General features: G+C 44.1%; 1 protein-coding gene across 3 annotated transcripts in view; it reads left to right on the forward strand.

Annotated features, from left to right (window-relative positions):
• LOC109873537 (netrin-G2-like) overlaps positions 1-13586 on the forward strand; it is a 159139-nt gene that overhangs the window by 106987 nt on the left and 38566 nt on the right. For 2 of the 3 annotated variants that reach the window (XM_031809344.1, XM_031809345.1), the window contains one exon: positions 4768-5367. The exons of the other annotated variant lie outside the window; for it this stretch is intronic. In XM_031809344.1, coding sequence (XP_031665204.1) covers positions 4768-5096 — 329 coding nt within the window. In that variant the 3' untranslated portion in view covers positions 5097-5367. Of the gene's footprint in view, positions 1-4767; positions 5368-13586 lie in introns of those variants that run through there. 3 annotated transcript variants of the gene reach the window in all.

Raw genomic sequence — 13586 nt, forward strand, 5'->3', positions numbered from 1 at the left:
TTTCTGTGCGCCATCCAAATGAAATCAATAGTTTGTTATTTTGTTAATTAAACTAACAAAGACACTCAATCACAGTCAAAACACATATATTTTATAGTAAGAATATAATGGAATATAACAGAATAAAATACAACAAATATTTTTCCCAGACAACTTGTGTCATGGGAACGTCTGGAGCAGCTGTTAATATAAAACAGTTATATTTTGAAACAGAGGCCAAGCCCATGCTATTTTTTTAAATCCACATTTCATCTCTTTCCTACCCTCACCCCTCTTTGTTTTTTAAATCCACATTTCATCTCTTTCCTACCCTCACCCCTCTACCCTCACCCCTCTTTGTTTTTTAAATCCACATTACATCTCTTTCCTACCCTCACCCCTCTTTGTTAGGGAGTATTTTTTTTAAATCCACATTTCATCTCATTCCTACCCTCACCCCTCTTTGTTTTTTAGATCCACATTTCATCTCTTTCCTACCCTCACCCCTCACCCCTCTTTGTTTTTTAAATCCACATTTCATCTCTTTCCTACCCTCACCCCTCTACCCTCACCCCTCTTTGTTTTTTAAATCCACATTACATCTCTTTCCTACCCTCACCCCTCTACCCTCACCCCTCTTTGTTTTTTAAATCCACATTACATCTCTTTCCTACCCTCACCCCTCTTTGTTAGGGAGTATTTTTTTTAAATCCACATTTCATCTCTTTCCTACCCTCACCCCTCTTTGTTTTTTAAATCCACATTTCATCTCTTTCCTACCCCTCTTTCTCACCCCTCTTTGTTAGGCAGTCTTACCTTCATAATCGACATCCTATTTTCAAATGCATCTGAGTCTCGTTCATGTTTCACCACGTCCGCGGGCTTTTGAGGCAGTCTTACCTTCATAATCGACATCCTATTTTCAAATGCATCTGAGTCTCTTTCATGTTTCACCACCTTTCACCACTCACCACCTCTATGTGATAGAGCAAAATAATAGGTCTACACTTGATTTAGGCCACAGTATTACATGCTAAATGTTTCTGATAAGTTATAGATGAGCAACTAATAGATAAGCTACCACCTCCACTTATTTGCCCAGCCAGAAACCAATTAGCCAAATATCCAGTGAGTTCCAGTGAAACAAGTCAGTGAAGTCACAGGCTTTTGGTTGGGAGTAGGCCTCGGCTACTAAGTGACTGCGAGTGAAGAGCAAAATGATCCATTTGTTAAGCTACATAACATGACAAAATTTTCTAATAAATTAGCCAACTAGACAAGATGATCATAGGCAGCACTCACCTCAACTTAGTTAACATTTTCCCGATGTAATTGTAGCCTAACCAATATCCAAACGGAGATTCAGGGGAAACTAAAATCAGACATTTCTTGATTTACCAAGACGAGTCCCCACGCTTGTCTATTAGAAGCGAAGAAATGATCATCTAGTTCAGGGTTTCCCAAACTCGGTCTTGTGGCCCCCCCTGGGTGCACGTTTAGTTTTTTCCCCCTATCACTACACAGCTGATTCAAATAATCCAAGCTTGATGATGAGTCGGCTATTTGAAAACAAAATGTGCACCCAGGAAGGGCCCTACGACCGGGTTTAGGAGATCGAGTTGACCACACGCGGGTAGGCAATTGCTTCAAATGTATTACAAGGATTGGTTGACTTTGCAAGTTTCAGTGTGCAACAATTTGATACATGACTTCAATTGCATTAGCATATATTTTCATCATTCGGTGATATTTATTCCCACGGTAGCCTAATTCTTTATGTATCCATCCAGGTGTGGTTCGGAAGACGGTGCATGCTCAGTGGTGGGCTATGCGAAAAGATGGGCGAAGGGACATGCCTTGCAAAGTTTAGAACTGGTAGGAAGATAACAGACGAAGCCTTAGCCACCATCAAGAGTTTAATTGAGAGCGTAATGTGTGCCAAATCCGCCTTCAGCGTTTGCAGCATTGTATGCAGAACTTTACTGAAATGATTACTGGGTCGTTTGGAGGAAATTCAAGTTTTGGCTTTGATACCGGCAATACCTTTCAGATATAAAGAAAAGGTGGGGAAAAGATGGCGGTATGAAAAACTGGTGGGGAAAAGATGGCGGTATGATACAACTGGTGGGGAAAAGATGGCGGTATGAAAAACTGGTGGGGAAAATATGGCGGTATGAAAAACTGGTGGGGAAAAGATGGCGGTATGATAAAACTGGTGGGGAAAAGATGGCGGTATGATAATACTGGTGGGGAAAAGATGGCGGTATGATAAAACTGGTGGGGAAAAGATGGCGGTATGATAAAACTGGTGGGGAAAAGATGGCGGTATGATAAACTGGTGGGGAAAAGATGGCGGTATGATAAAACTGGTGGGGAAAAGATGGCGGTATGATAAAACTGGTGGGGAAAAGCTGGCGGTATGATAAAACTGGTGGGGAAAAGATGGCGGTATGATAATACTGGTGGGGAAAAGATGGCGGTATGATAAAACTGGTGGGGAAAAGATGGCGGTATGATAAAACTAGTGGGGAAAAGATGGCGGTATGATACAACTAGTGGGGAAAAGATGGCGGTATGATAAAACTGGTGGGGAAAAGCCTTAGTATGAAAGGGATATTGCAAAAACAGTGATGGCTGGTAACTCTACAATTCACTCCAAATGAAAGTTACCTTGGGAAATATGAAAATTAGGCTTTACACCATACAGTGTGAAAACAACACCAAAAATGAGTGACTGTAATAGTGTTTTTGTTTAACACTGATAGGACTCTAGATCAACACTAGTGTTGTATATAAACTCACTCTGTGAGTGTTAATTACCCAATAGTGTTACATTTTAGTAACACTGGCAAGTGCAGTGTTAATATTTTACATAAACACTCCAAATGTAATACTATAATCAGAGTACTTTTTACACACTGTAGAGTGGGACCATATGTACTCTGAGATAGTGTTAACATGAACTCTTTAAGTGTTACTTTTTACACTCTGTAGAGTGGGACCATATGTACTCTGAGATAGTGTTAACATGAACTCTTTAAGTGTTACTTTTTACACTCTGTAGAGTGGGACCATATGTACTCTGAGATAGTTTTAACATGAACTCTTTAAGTGTTACTTTTTACACTCTGTAGAGTGGGACCATATGTACTCTGAGATAGTGTTAACATGAACTCTTTAAGTGTTACTTTTTACACTCTGTAGAGTGGGACCATATGTACTCTGAGATAGTTTTAACATGAACTCTTTAAGTGTTACTTTTTACACTCTGTAGAGTGGGACCATATGTACTCTGAGATAGTGTTAACATGAACTCTTTAAGTGTTACTTTTTACACTCTGTAGAGTGGGACCATATGTACTCTGAGATAGTGTTAACATGAACTCTTTAAGTGTTACTTTTTACACTCTGTAGAGTGGGACCATATGTACTCTGAGATAGTGTTAACATGAACTCTTTAAGTGTTACTTTTTACACTCTGTAGAGTGGGACCATATGTACTCTGAGATAGTGTTAACATGAACTCTTTAAGTGTTACTTTTTACACTCTGTAGAGTGGGACCATATGTACTCTGAGATAGTGTTAACATGAACTCTTTAAGTGTTACTTTTTACACTCTGTAGAGTGGAACCATATGTACTCTGAGATAGTGTTAACATGAACTCTTTAAGTGTTACTTTTTACACTCTGTAGAGTGGGACCATATGTACTCTGAGATAGTGTTAACATGAACTCTTTAAGTGTTACTTTTTACACTCTGTAGAGTGGGACCATATGTACTCTGAGATTTAGAAAGCCAACATCTAGCTTGTTATTAATGCTTTAACACAAAGAGATAGTGGCCTTTGTAGCACACTAGTGCAGGGGTTCCCAAACGGGGGTCCGCGGAGGTACTGCGGCAATATTCAATATTGCTAGCAACAACAGATTAAATGAATTTGGCCAAGGGGTCCGTGGAACAAGTTTAGAGGGTGCAATACAATAATATGTCATATTATTCATCTACAATATAGGCTACCTTAGATGCACAACAGGGCCTGGGAGGCTCACAGGGATCCATGGTACTCGGTAAAAATTTGCACTATAATTTAGACTTTGAAACTACAATGTGTAGACATGCAGGAATGTGCTTTTAAACTGCCTTTTTTTTCTGTTCCATGGAAAATGGTGTAGAATTGCAGGAAATTACCGTGAAAAAAGCAATAGAAATGATCCCTGATGCTAAGAGGGGGGCCTTTAAAATGTTAGTTCCCAGGGCCCCAGACCCAGGGCCCGAGACTTGGTTAGTCTGGCCATGCGCGTCATAGTAAAACGCCTTGTATGTTATTTTTATCACACTGTAAAGTCAGAGTTGTGTTCTGATTTTGAGGGGGTCCCTAATGAAAATAATAATTTGTTCTTAACTGACTTGCCTAGTTAAATAAAGGTAAAAAAATCAAATACTGTCAGCCCCTCCCATAGGTGCAAAGTAGGGAAAGGTACTACTTTTGAGTTTAGTCAATTTCAGCCGTGTGAAATCACACTTCCATCATGTCTTCACTTCTGTGCTTGTGCCTGCAAGTGTTTTGCGAGTGTGTGCTTGTGCATGCTGACACTTTTGTGCATGTGCTTACATGCACATTTTGCAAGTCTGTCTATGTGTGTTTGTGTGCGCGCGTACGTGCGTGGGTCAGAGAAAAGAAAAGCTTGGCTTTCTTTTGGATAACCAATCTGAGACAACATTCCCTATGCTAATGCCTTACACCACTCATTTCTCATCCCTTTCACATTCTCTCTCTTTCCTCAAGAGCCCATCCTTTCAACCGAGGCCCCAACCGACACCACCACCCCTCCCCCAACAGAGCCCCCTGTTACGGACCCTGAGCCCCCCCTCATCGCCCCCACCGATTCCCCTCCACCACCTCCACTTATAGAGGACGAACGTCCCATTACCACAGAGGTCACGCCCCCTACAACCACCCCTATCACAGAGGAGTCCACACCCCCTCCACCAATCATGGAAGAGCTCACGTCACCGTTCCTGACCGAGAGCACTGCCCCTGTCACAACACCGCCCCCAACGGAGCTGCCTAAGCCAATGGTTGTAGAGAGTGAAGAAGGTAAGCCAGACCCATAGAGTAGTAGTTTAGAGTAGATGTAGAGTAGAGCTATAGCCTCTAAACTGAAAAGCATTCTGATTTATTTGAAGGATTCCTGTGGTGTGGCGTCATAGAAATATAATCTATTTTCTCTCTGACTGGCTTCCCTCAGAGGTAAGGCCTGGAACAAAAAGGGCTATTTAATAAGGAGTGTCCCCTTACATTACACAATAATCATATTCGATGTCAGAGCTGCTCATTCAATTTAGATAATGATACTGAAACCCAGTTAATGGATGTGTGTGTGTGTGTGTGTGTGTGTGTGTGTGTGTGTGTGTGTGTGTGTGTGTGTGTGTGTGTGTGTGTGTGTGTGTGTGTGTGTGTGTGTGTGTGTGTGGGTGGGTGGGTGGGTGGGTGGGTGGGTGTGTGTGTGTGTGTGAGTCTAAGTGTGTGTGTGAGTCTAAGTGTGTGTGTGAGTCTAAGTGTGTGTGTGTGAGTCTAAGCGTGTGTGAGTGTGTGAGTGAGAGAGACAGAGAGAGCGAGAGTGATAGTGAGAGAATGTGGAAGGGGAGGGAGAAAAAGCTAGAGTGAGAGAAAGGGAGAGAGGGTGGGATAAAGTCCTGCTTCACTGTCAGTGTGATTTCAACACGTTTCAGAGACACTGGGTTCCTGTCAAGCTACTGGCAGAGGAATAGCGGGGAGGGAGTGAGAGAGAGAGAGAGAGGTACTGTAGAGAGGGGAGGCCAAAACAAAACCCATCCATTTGCATCATCACTCCCAGAGAATGATTTTACACAACTCATAAAGAGGCCTTGAACCATTCTTGATCAAACTTGCTGTCAACACACAATTTCAAAGGTCTATACTCTATTCACAATTTGCTCCATATTTGACAATGCATAAATTCACCTCCTTCACATTTTACAATTCCATGTAGGCTACCTCCACATCTACGGCATTCATATTAGGAAGATGTCAAATTTCAGGTAAAACTGTCACAACTTCCTAATATGGATGCAGTATTTCACTTGTATGGTTTATGTCAAGGAATTTTGGTGGCTGGAATGACATGCTGCCAGGCACTGTGAACATGATTCTGTAGGGAGGCAGTCTGCCTGCTGGTTGAGAATTGGTGTGGGGAGTCAGGGAGCTCTAGAGGGCAAACAGTGTTGATGTGTTGACTCTCGATCAAACTGCTGGCAGTGACCAGAGCAGATGATCTGAGAGCTCCATCACTGTCCTGCTCTGCTAAGCTGCCCTCTACACACACACAGACACACAAATCCAACCCCATCTCCCTGGGTGTGTGTGTGTGCGTACGTGCCATTCAGACAGTGCGGGTTGAGCTGACGAGCCGATTGAGATTAATGCCGGTATGGCTGTGAAGCGCTCTCTCCCCCAAGGCAGCGTGGGTAACTGAGATTAAATGCATTTATGCTCTCTGTTTTGCTAGATCAGCCAGTGTAACTTCAGTGTCCCTGAGAGATCAGCCCCCATAGGGAGGTGTGTGTGTGTGTGTGTGTGTGTGTGTGTGTGTGTGTGCGCGCGCCCTGGGACTGTTCTGTTGCAGAAGGCCACTTCACACCTATGTATTAGGGACCAGGTTGCCAGAGAACAGAGTCAGCTGATCAGCAAACCAGTGGCCCAGCCTTGGGTTGGAGACCCCAGTCTGCCCTTGAACTCTTTAGTTGTTTCCAGGACGGCAGGTTGAAACAACCTCTTTAAACTCCTGTCCTTCACCTCAACTCCCATCTGGACTTTTTCCACATGGACAATCCTGCCTCTGGGCTTCCTCTGGACATCCTTTAGCGCATCACTGAACATAAAATGATCACTTACACTATCAATTACACCTGTTTCCTTCTATTCTTGTTTCCAGTGTGCCTGTCTGTCCGGTGTGGCAATAAAGTGTGAGTTGTATCCCTGTCCCCTGCTGGTTATTCAGTCCTCTTACCGGGACTCTGGGACCGTTGCACCTATAATCGAAACTGGCATCTTTCCGAGTCCACCACCATTTGGTGGCACTCTTTTTCAGTGTTTGTCCCCACTGGGCAAAAAGTGGTTGAATCAATGTTGTTTCCATGTCATTTCAACAAAAAAAATTAGAAAACTGATTGGATTTGAAAAAAGTCATCAACATATTGGAATTTTGCATTTTTTTCAGCTTTGAACCTAAATCCAATGATATGATGTCTGTACCCAGTGGGTCTTCTCTGTGGTATCCCTGTGTACATGCATACGTGTGTGTTGTGTTTACGCACGTGTGCATGCATGTATGAGGAGGTGTTAACCAATCGCTACCTATCCCGTATGTAGAATGGGGAGAGGGAAAATCGCGAGACTCAAACATGAGGGGGATGGGGGCGGGGTCACGTTGATGAGGTATGATGGCTGAGAGCCAGCTGTGTAAAGCGGGACGAGGGGGACAGGGTGCTCTGGGAACAGCTGCCTGTGTCCCCTCTCTCTGCGGCTCAGCAGCACGATCTATACTAGGATCAGTTGGCGCTCCTCAGGGAGCGTGTAAGCTAAATTATCCTCTAGGTAAGCTCCATAGAGATGAATAGCGGGCTCTTATGTGTCTCCGTCACAGAAAAGGCCATACCTATGTATAGATAGGCAATGGCTCTCTATGGCAGACTCTCATGTCACCTGGCTGTTGATAGAGACTACTTCTAGGGTACACCTGGAACCATATATAGAATAGATTGTATTTCTATGGCACCCATACACCCAGTAGTGCTGCATAATCAATATGTGGTCATTGAATGGTCAATGGCCTGGTCATCTTAAAGGTCCCGAACGGTCAAAATCATGTTTTTCATTCAACTGGATGATATTTGGATGAAACTAGATCAAAGTAGAGTATCTCAGCAATGTGAAATGTATCTATCTCCAAAGTATGAAAAATGACTGTTGCTTCTACATTGATGAAGTTTGATCATAAAGTTACTGGTCCCCTCCCCATGTCAAACACTTGGATGCAGGAGGCAGGATGGACGCAGGATTGTGACATCACAAAAAGCCTCATTTTAATACATAAGTACAGTCTTGTAACCAACATCGCAGAAGGCATGTTCGCAGAGGGGTGTGGTTTACATAGCTAGGTAGCTAGTCTACTGGTGCCAAAATTTGACTGCAGCGTGTCAGCAAATATAATAAGACGTTTCCCCTATTCATCAAATAGTCATGTTATTACATTAAGAGACATGCCAAACAAGAAATTCATACAAACTTCTTGACATCATTGATAGTCAAGATACACTATATATACAAAAGTATGTGGACACCTCTTCAATTTAGTGGATTCGGCAATTCAGCCACACCCATTGCTGACAGGTGTATAAAATCGAGCACACAGCAATGCAATCTCCATAGACAAATATTGGTGGTAGAATGGCCATACTGAAGACTTCAGTGACTTTCAACGTGGCACCGTCATAGGATGCCAACTTTTCAACAAGTCAGTTTGTGAAATTTAGTCAATTGTAAGTTATGGTGAAGTAGAAAAGTCTAGAAGCAGCACAAGCTCACAGAACGGGACCGCTGAATGCTGAACCGCTTAGGGCATAAAACTTGTCTGCCCTCGTTAGCAACCCTGACCCCCGAGTTCCAAACTGCCTCTGGAAGCAATGTCATCACAATAACTGTTCGTCGGGAGCTTCATGACATGAGTTTCCACGGCCAAGCAGCCGCACACAAGCCTAAAATCACCATGTACAATCCCAAGCGTCAACTGAAGTGGTGTAAAGCTTGCCGCCATTGGACTCTGGAGCAGTGGAAACGCGTTCACTGGAGTGATAAATCACGCTTCACCATCTGGTAGTCCGATGGAAAAATCTGGGTTTGTCAGATGCCAGGAGCTACCTGCCCGAATGCATAGTGCCAACAGTAAAGTTTGTTGGAAGAAGAATTATGGTCTGTGGCTGTTTTTCGTGGTTCGGGCGAGGCCCCTTTGTTCCAGTGAAGGGAAATCAACGCTACAGCATACAATGACATTCTAGATGATTCTGTGCTTCCAACTTTGTGGATACAGTCGGTGTGGAAGAACTTGACTTGCTTGCACAGAGCCCTGACCTCAACCCAATCGAACACCTTTGGGATGAATTGGATCACAGACTGCGAGCCAGGCCTAATTGCCCAACATCAGTACCTGACCTGACTAATTCTGTTGTGGCTGAATGGAAGCAGGTTCCCACAGTAATGTTACAACATATAGTGGAAAGCCTTCCCAGATGAGTGGAGGCTATTTTAGTAGCACAGGGGGGACCAACTCCATATTATTGCCCATGATTTTGGAATGAGATGTTCGACCAGCAGATGTCCACATACTTTTGGTCGTGTTGTGTATATGAATATTGTCTGACAGTCAACATATATATGTAATGTACCCAGACCTCACCCTGTTAAGTTTAATCAAAAATTGTCCAAGATGAACCAGCTACCTAGCTATCTTAATAAACATTGCTGACAGTTATATTTGGGCTAGCTAATTTATATGGACAAAAAAAAGAATATATATATATATATATATATATATATATATATATATATACTATATATATATACACAGTTGAAGTCAGAAATGTACATACACATTTCCTGTCATTTAATCCAAGTAAAAATTCCCTGTCTTAGGTCAGTTAGGATCACCACTTTATTTTAAGAATGTGAAATGTCAGAATAATAGTAGAGAGAATGATTTATTTCAGCTTTTATTTCTTTCATCACATTCCCAGTGGGTCAGAAGTTGACATACACTCAATTAGTATTTGGTAGCATTGCCTTTAAATTGTTTAACTCGGGTCAAAAGTTTCAGGTAGCCTTCCACAAGCTTCCCACAATAAGTTGGATGAATTTTGGCCCATTCCTCCTGATAGAGCTGGTGTAACTGAGTCAGGTTTGTAGGCCTCCTTGCTCGCACACGCTTTTTCAGTTCTGCCCACAAATTTTCTATAGGACTGAGGTCATGGCTTTTTGATGGCCACTCCAATATCTTGACTTTGTTGTCCTTAAGCCATTTTGCCACAACTTTGGAGGTATGCTTGGAGTCATTGTCCATTTGGGAGACCCATTTGTGACCAAGCTTTAACTTCCTGACTGATGTCTTGAGATGTTGCTTCAATATATCCACATAAATGTCCTGCCTCATGATGCCATCTATTTTGTGAAGTGCACCAGTCCCTCCCGAAGCAAAGCACCCCCACAACATGATGCTGCCACCCCCGTGCTTCACAGTTGGGATGGTATTCTTCGGCTTGCATGCCTCCCCCTTTTTCCTCCAAACATAATGATGGTCATTACGGACAAACAGTTCCATGTTTGTTTCATCAGACCTGAGGACATTTCTCCAAAAAGTACGATCTTTGTCCCTATTGTGCAGTTGCAAACCGTAGTCTGGCTTTTTTATGGCAGTTTTGGAGCAGTGACATCTTCCTTGCTGAGCGGCCATTCAGGTTATGTCGATATAGGACTCGTTTTACTGTGGATATAGATACTTTTGTACCTGTTTCCTCCAGCATCTTCACAAGGTCCTTTGCTGTTGTTCTGGGATTGATTTGCACTTTTCGCACCAAAGTACATTCATCTCTAGGAGACAGAACGCGTCTCCTTCCTGAGCGTTATGACGGCTGCGTGGTCCCCTGGTGTTTATACGTGCGTACTATTGTTTGTACAGGTGAATGTGGTACCTTCAGGCATTTGGAAATTGCTCCCAAGGATGAACCAGACTTGTGGAAGATCCACAATTTACAATTTCTTTTGATTTTCCCATGATGTCAAGCAAAGAGGCACTGAGTTTGAAGGTAGGCCTTGAAATACATCCACAGGTACACCTCCAATTGACTCAAATTATGTCAATTAGCTTCTAAAGCCATGACATAATTTTCTGGAATTGTCCAAGCACAGTCAACTTAGTGTTTGTAAACTTCTGACCCATTCGAATTGTAATACGGTGAATTATAAGTGAAATAATCTATCTGTAAACAAATGTTGGAAAAAGGACTTGTTTCATGCACAAAGTAGATGTCCTAACTGACTTTTCCAAAACTATAGTTTGTTAACAAGAAATGTGTGGAGTGGTTGATAAATGTGTTTTAATGACTCCAACCTAAGTGTATGAAAACTTCCGACTTCAACTGTATATATCTATATATATACAGTGCGGAGAACAAGTATTTGATACACTCCTGATTTTTGAGGTTTTTCTACTTACAAAGCATATAGAAGTCCGTAATTTTCGAATGTGAGAGACAGAATCTAAAACAACATCCAGAAAATCACATTCTATGATTTTTAAGTAATTCATTTGCATTTTATTGCATGACATAAGTATTTGATACATCAGAAAAGCAGAACTTAATATTTGGTACAGAAACCTTTGTTTGGAATTACAGAGATCATACGTTTCCTGTAGTTTATGACCAGGTTTGCACACACTGCAGTAGGGATTTTGGCCCACTTCTCCATACAGACCATCTCCAGAATCTTCAGGTTTCGGGGCTGTCACTGGGCAGGACGACTGCACCGTATTGAGGGGAGGGGAGGGCCCGGGTGGCTGCTCCGGTTTGGGACGTAGCCCCCGCTCCCTACGCTGATCCCTCCACTTCTGTGGAACTGGACCGTTGATCGACGCCGGAGACTCCGGACCGTGAATCGTTGCCGGAGGAACCGGACCGTGCATCATCGCCGGAGGCTCTGAACTGGGAACCACCGCTGGAGGCTCGGGACTGCAGATCGTCGCCGGAGGCTCCGGACTGGGAACCCCCGCTGGAGGTTCCGGCCGGCGGATTGTCGCTGGAGACACCGGACTGGGGGCCGTTGCTGGAGACTCTGGACTGGAGACTGTTGCTGGAGGCTCCGGACTGGGGACCGTCGCTGGAGGCTCCGGACTGGGGACCGTCGCTGGAGGCTCCGTGCCCTGGATTTTCAATGCAGGCTCCGGGCCATGGATCATCACTGGAGGCTTCGTGCCATGGATTATCACTGGAGGCTCCTGGCCATGGATTATCACTGGAGGCTTCGTGCCATGGATCATCACTACAGGCTCTGGGCCATGGATCATCACTGGAGGCTTCGTGCCATGGATCATAACTACCGGCTCCGGGCCATGGATCATCACTGGAGGCTTCGTACATGGAGCCGGAACAGGTCTCACCGGACTGAGGAGACGTACTGGAAGTCTGGTGCGTGGAGCTTCCACAGGGCTTTCCAGAGTGGGGAGACATACTGGAGGCCTGGTACGTGGAACCGGAACAGGTATCACCAGACTGGGGAGATGCACTGGAAGCCTGGTGCATGGAGCAGGCACCTCATACACTGGGCCGCGGAGTTGCACTGGACGTCTCGAGTGTAGAGCTGGCACAACCCGTCCTGGCTGGATGCCAACTTCCTCCCGGCAAATGCGGGGGTCCTGCTCCCTCCAGGATTTCCTCCAGGTCCAGTCCTCCTGACCACCCTGCTTGGTCCGTTGGTGGTGGGATCTTCTGAAATGATCCTCGTTTGTAGAATGACCGGATCAAGGTGCAGCGTGGTAGGCGTACATTTTCTTTCATTTTAAATGTTCCACCAAAAACAATAAACAACTCATCGAACAAAAAGCAGGAAGGAGTGCAACATATGCAACATAAAAAGACAAGATCCCAAAACAAAAGTTGGGAAAAGGGCTGCCTAAGTATGATCCCCAATTAGAGACAACGATAGACAGCTGCCTCTGATTTTGAACCATACTCTGCCAACGTAGAAATATAAACATAGATTTCCCACCCTAGTCACACCCTGACCTACCAAATAAAGACTTTAAAGGATCTCTAAGGACAGTGCATTTTCAATGTTTTTAGAGTTGCTTTGTGTATCAGCAAATGGTCTCGAGACAATCTTACAGCAACACTGTATTTGGCAGCGATTACAGCCTCGAGTCTCCTTGGGAATGATGCTACAAGCTTACAGCAACACTGTATTTGGCAGCGATTACAGCCTCGAGTCTCCTTGGGAATGATGCTACAAGCTTACAGCAACACTGTATTTGGCAGCGATTACAGCCTCGAGTCTCCTTGGGAATGATGCTACAAGCTTACAGCAACACTGTATTTGGCAGCGATTACAGCCTCGAGTCTCCTTGGGAATGATGCTACAAGCTTGACACACCTGTATTTGGGGAGTTTCTCCCATTCTTCTCTGCTGATCCTCTTAAGCTCTGTCTGGTTGGATGGGGAGCATCGCTGCCCTGCTATTTTCAGGTCTCTCCAGAGATGCTTGATCGGGTTCAAGTCTGGTCTCTGGCTGAGCCACTCAAGAACATTCAGAGACTTGTCCCGAAGCCACTCCTGCATTGTCTTGGCTGGGTGCTTAGGGTTGTTGTCCTGTTGGATGGTGAACCTTTTCCCCTATCTGAGGTCTTGAGTTCTCTGGAACAGTTAAAAAGAAATCTAAGATCTCTCTGTACTTTGCTCTGTTCATCTTTCCCTCGTTCCTGACTAGTCTCCCAGTCCCTGCAACTGAAAAACATCCCCACAGCATGATGCTGCCATCAC

This window comes from Oncorhynchus kisutch, linkage group LG29 (assembly GCF_002021735.2).
Source record: "Oncorhynchus kisutch isolate 150728-3 linkage group LG29, Okis_V2, whole genome shotgun sequence".
NCBI lineage: Eukaryota > Metazoa > Chordata > Actinopteri > Salmoniformes > Salmonidae > Oncorhynchus > Oncorhynchus kisutch.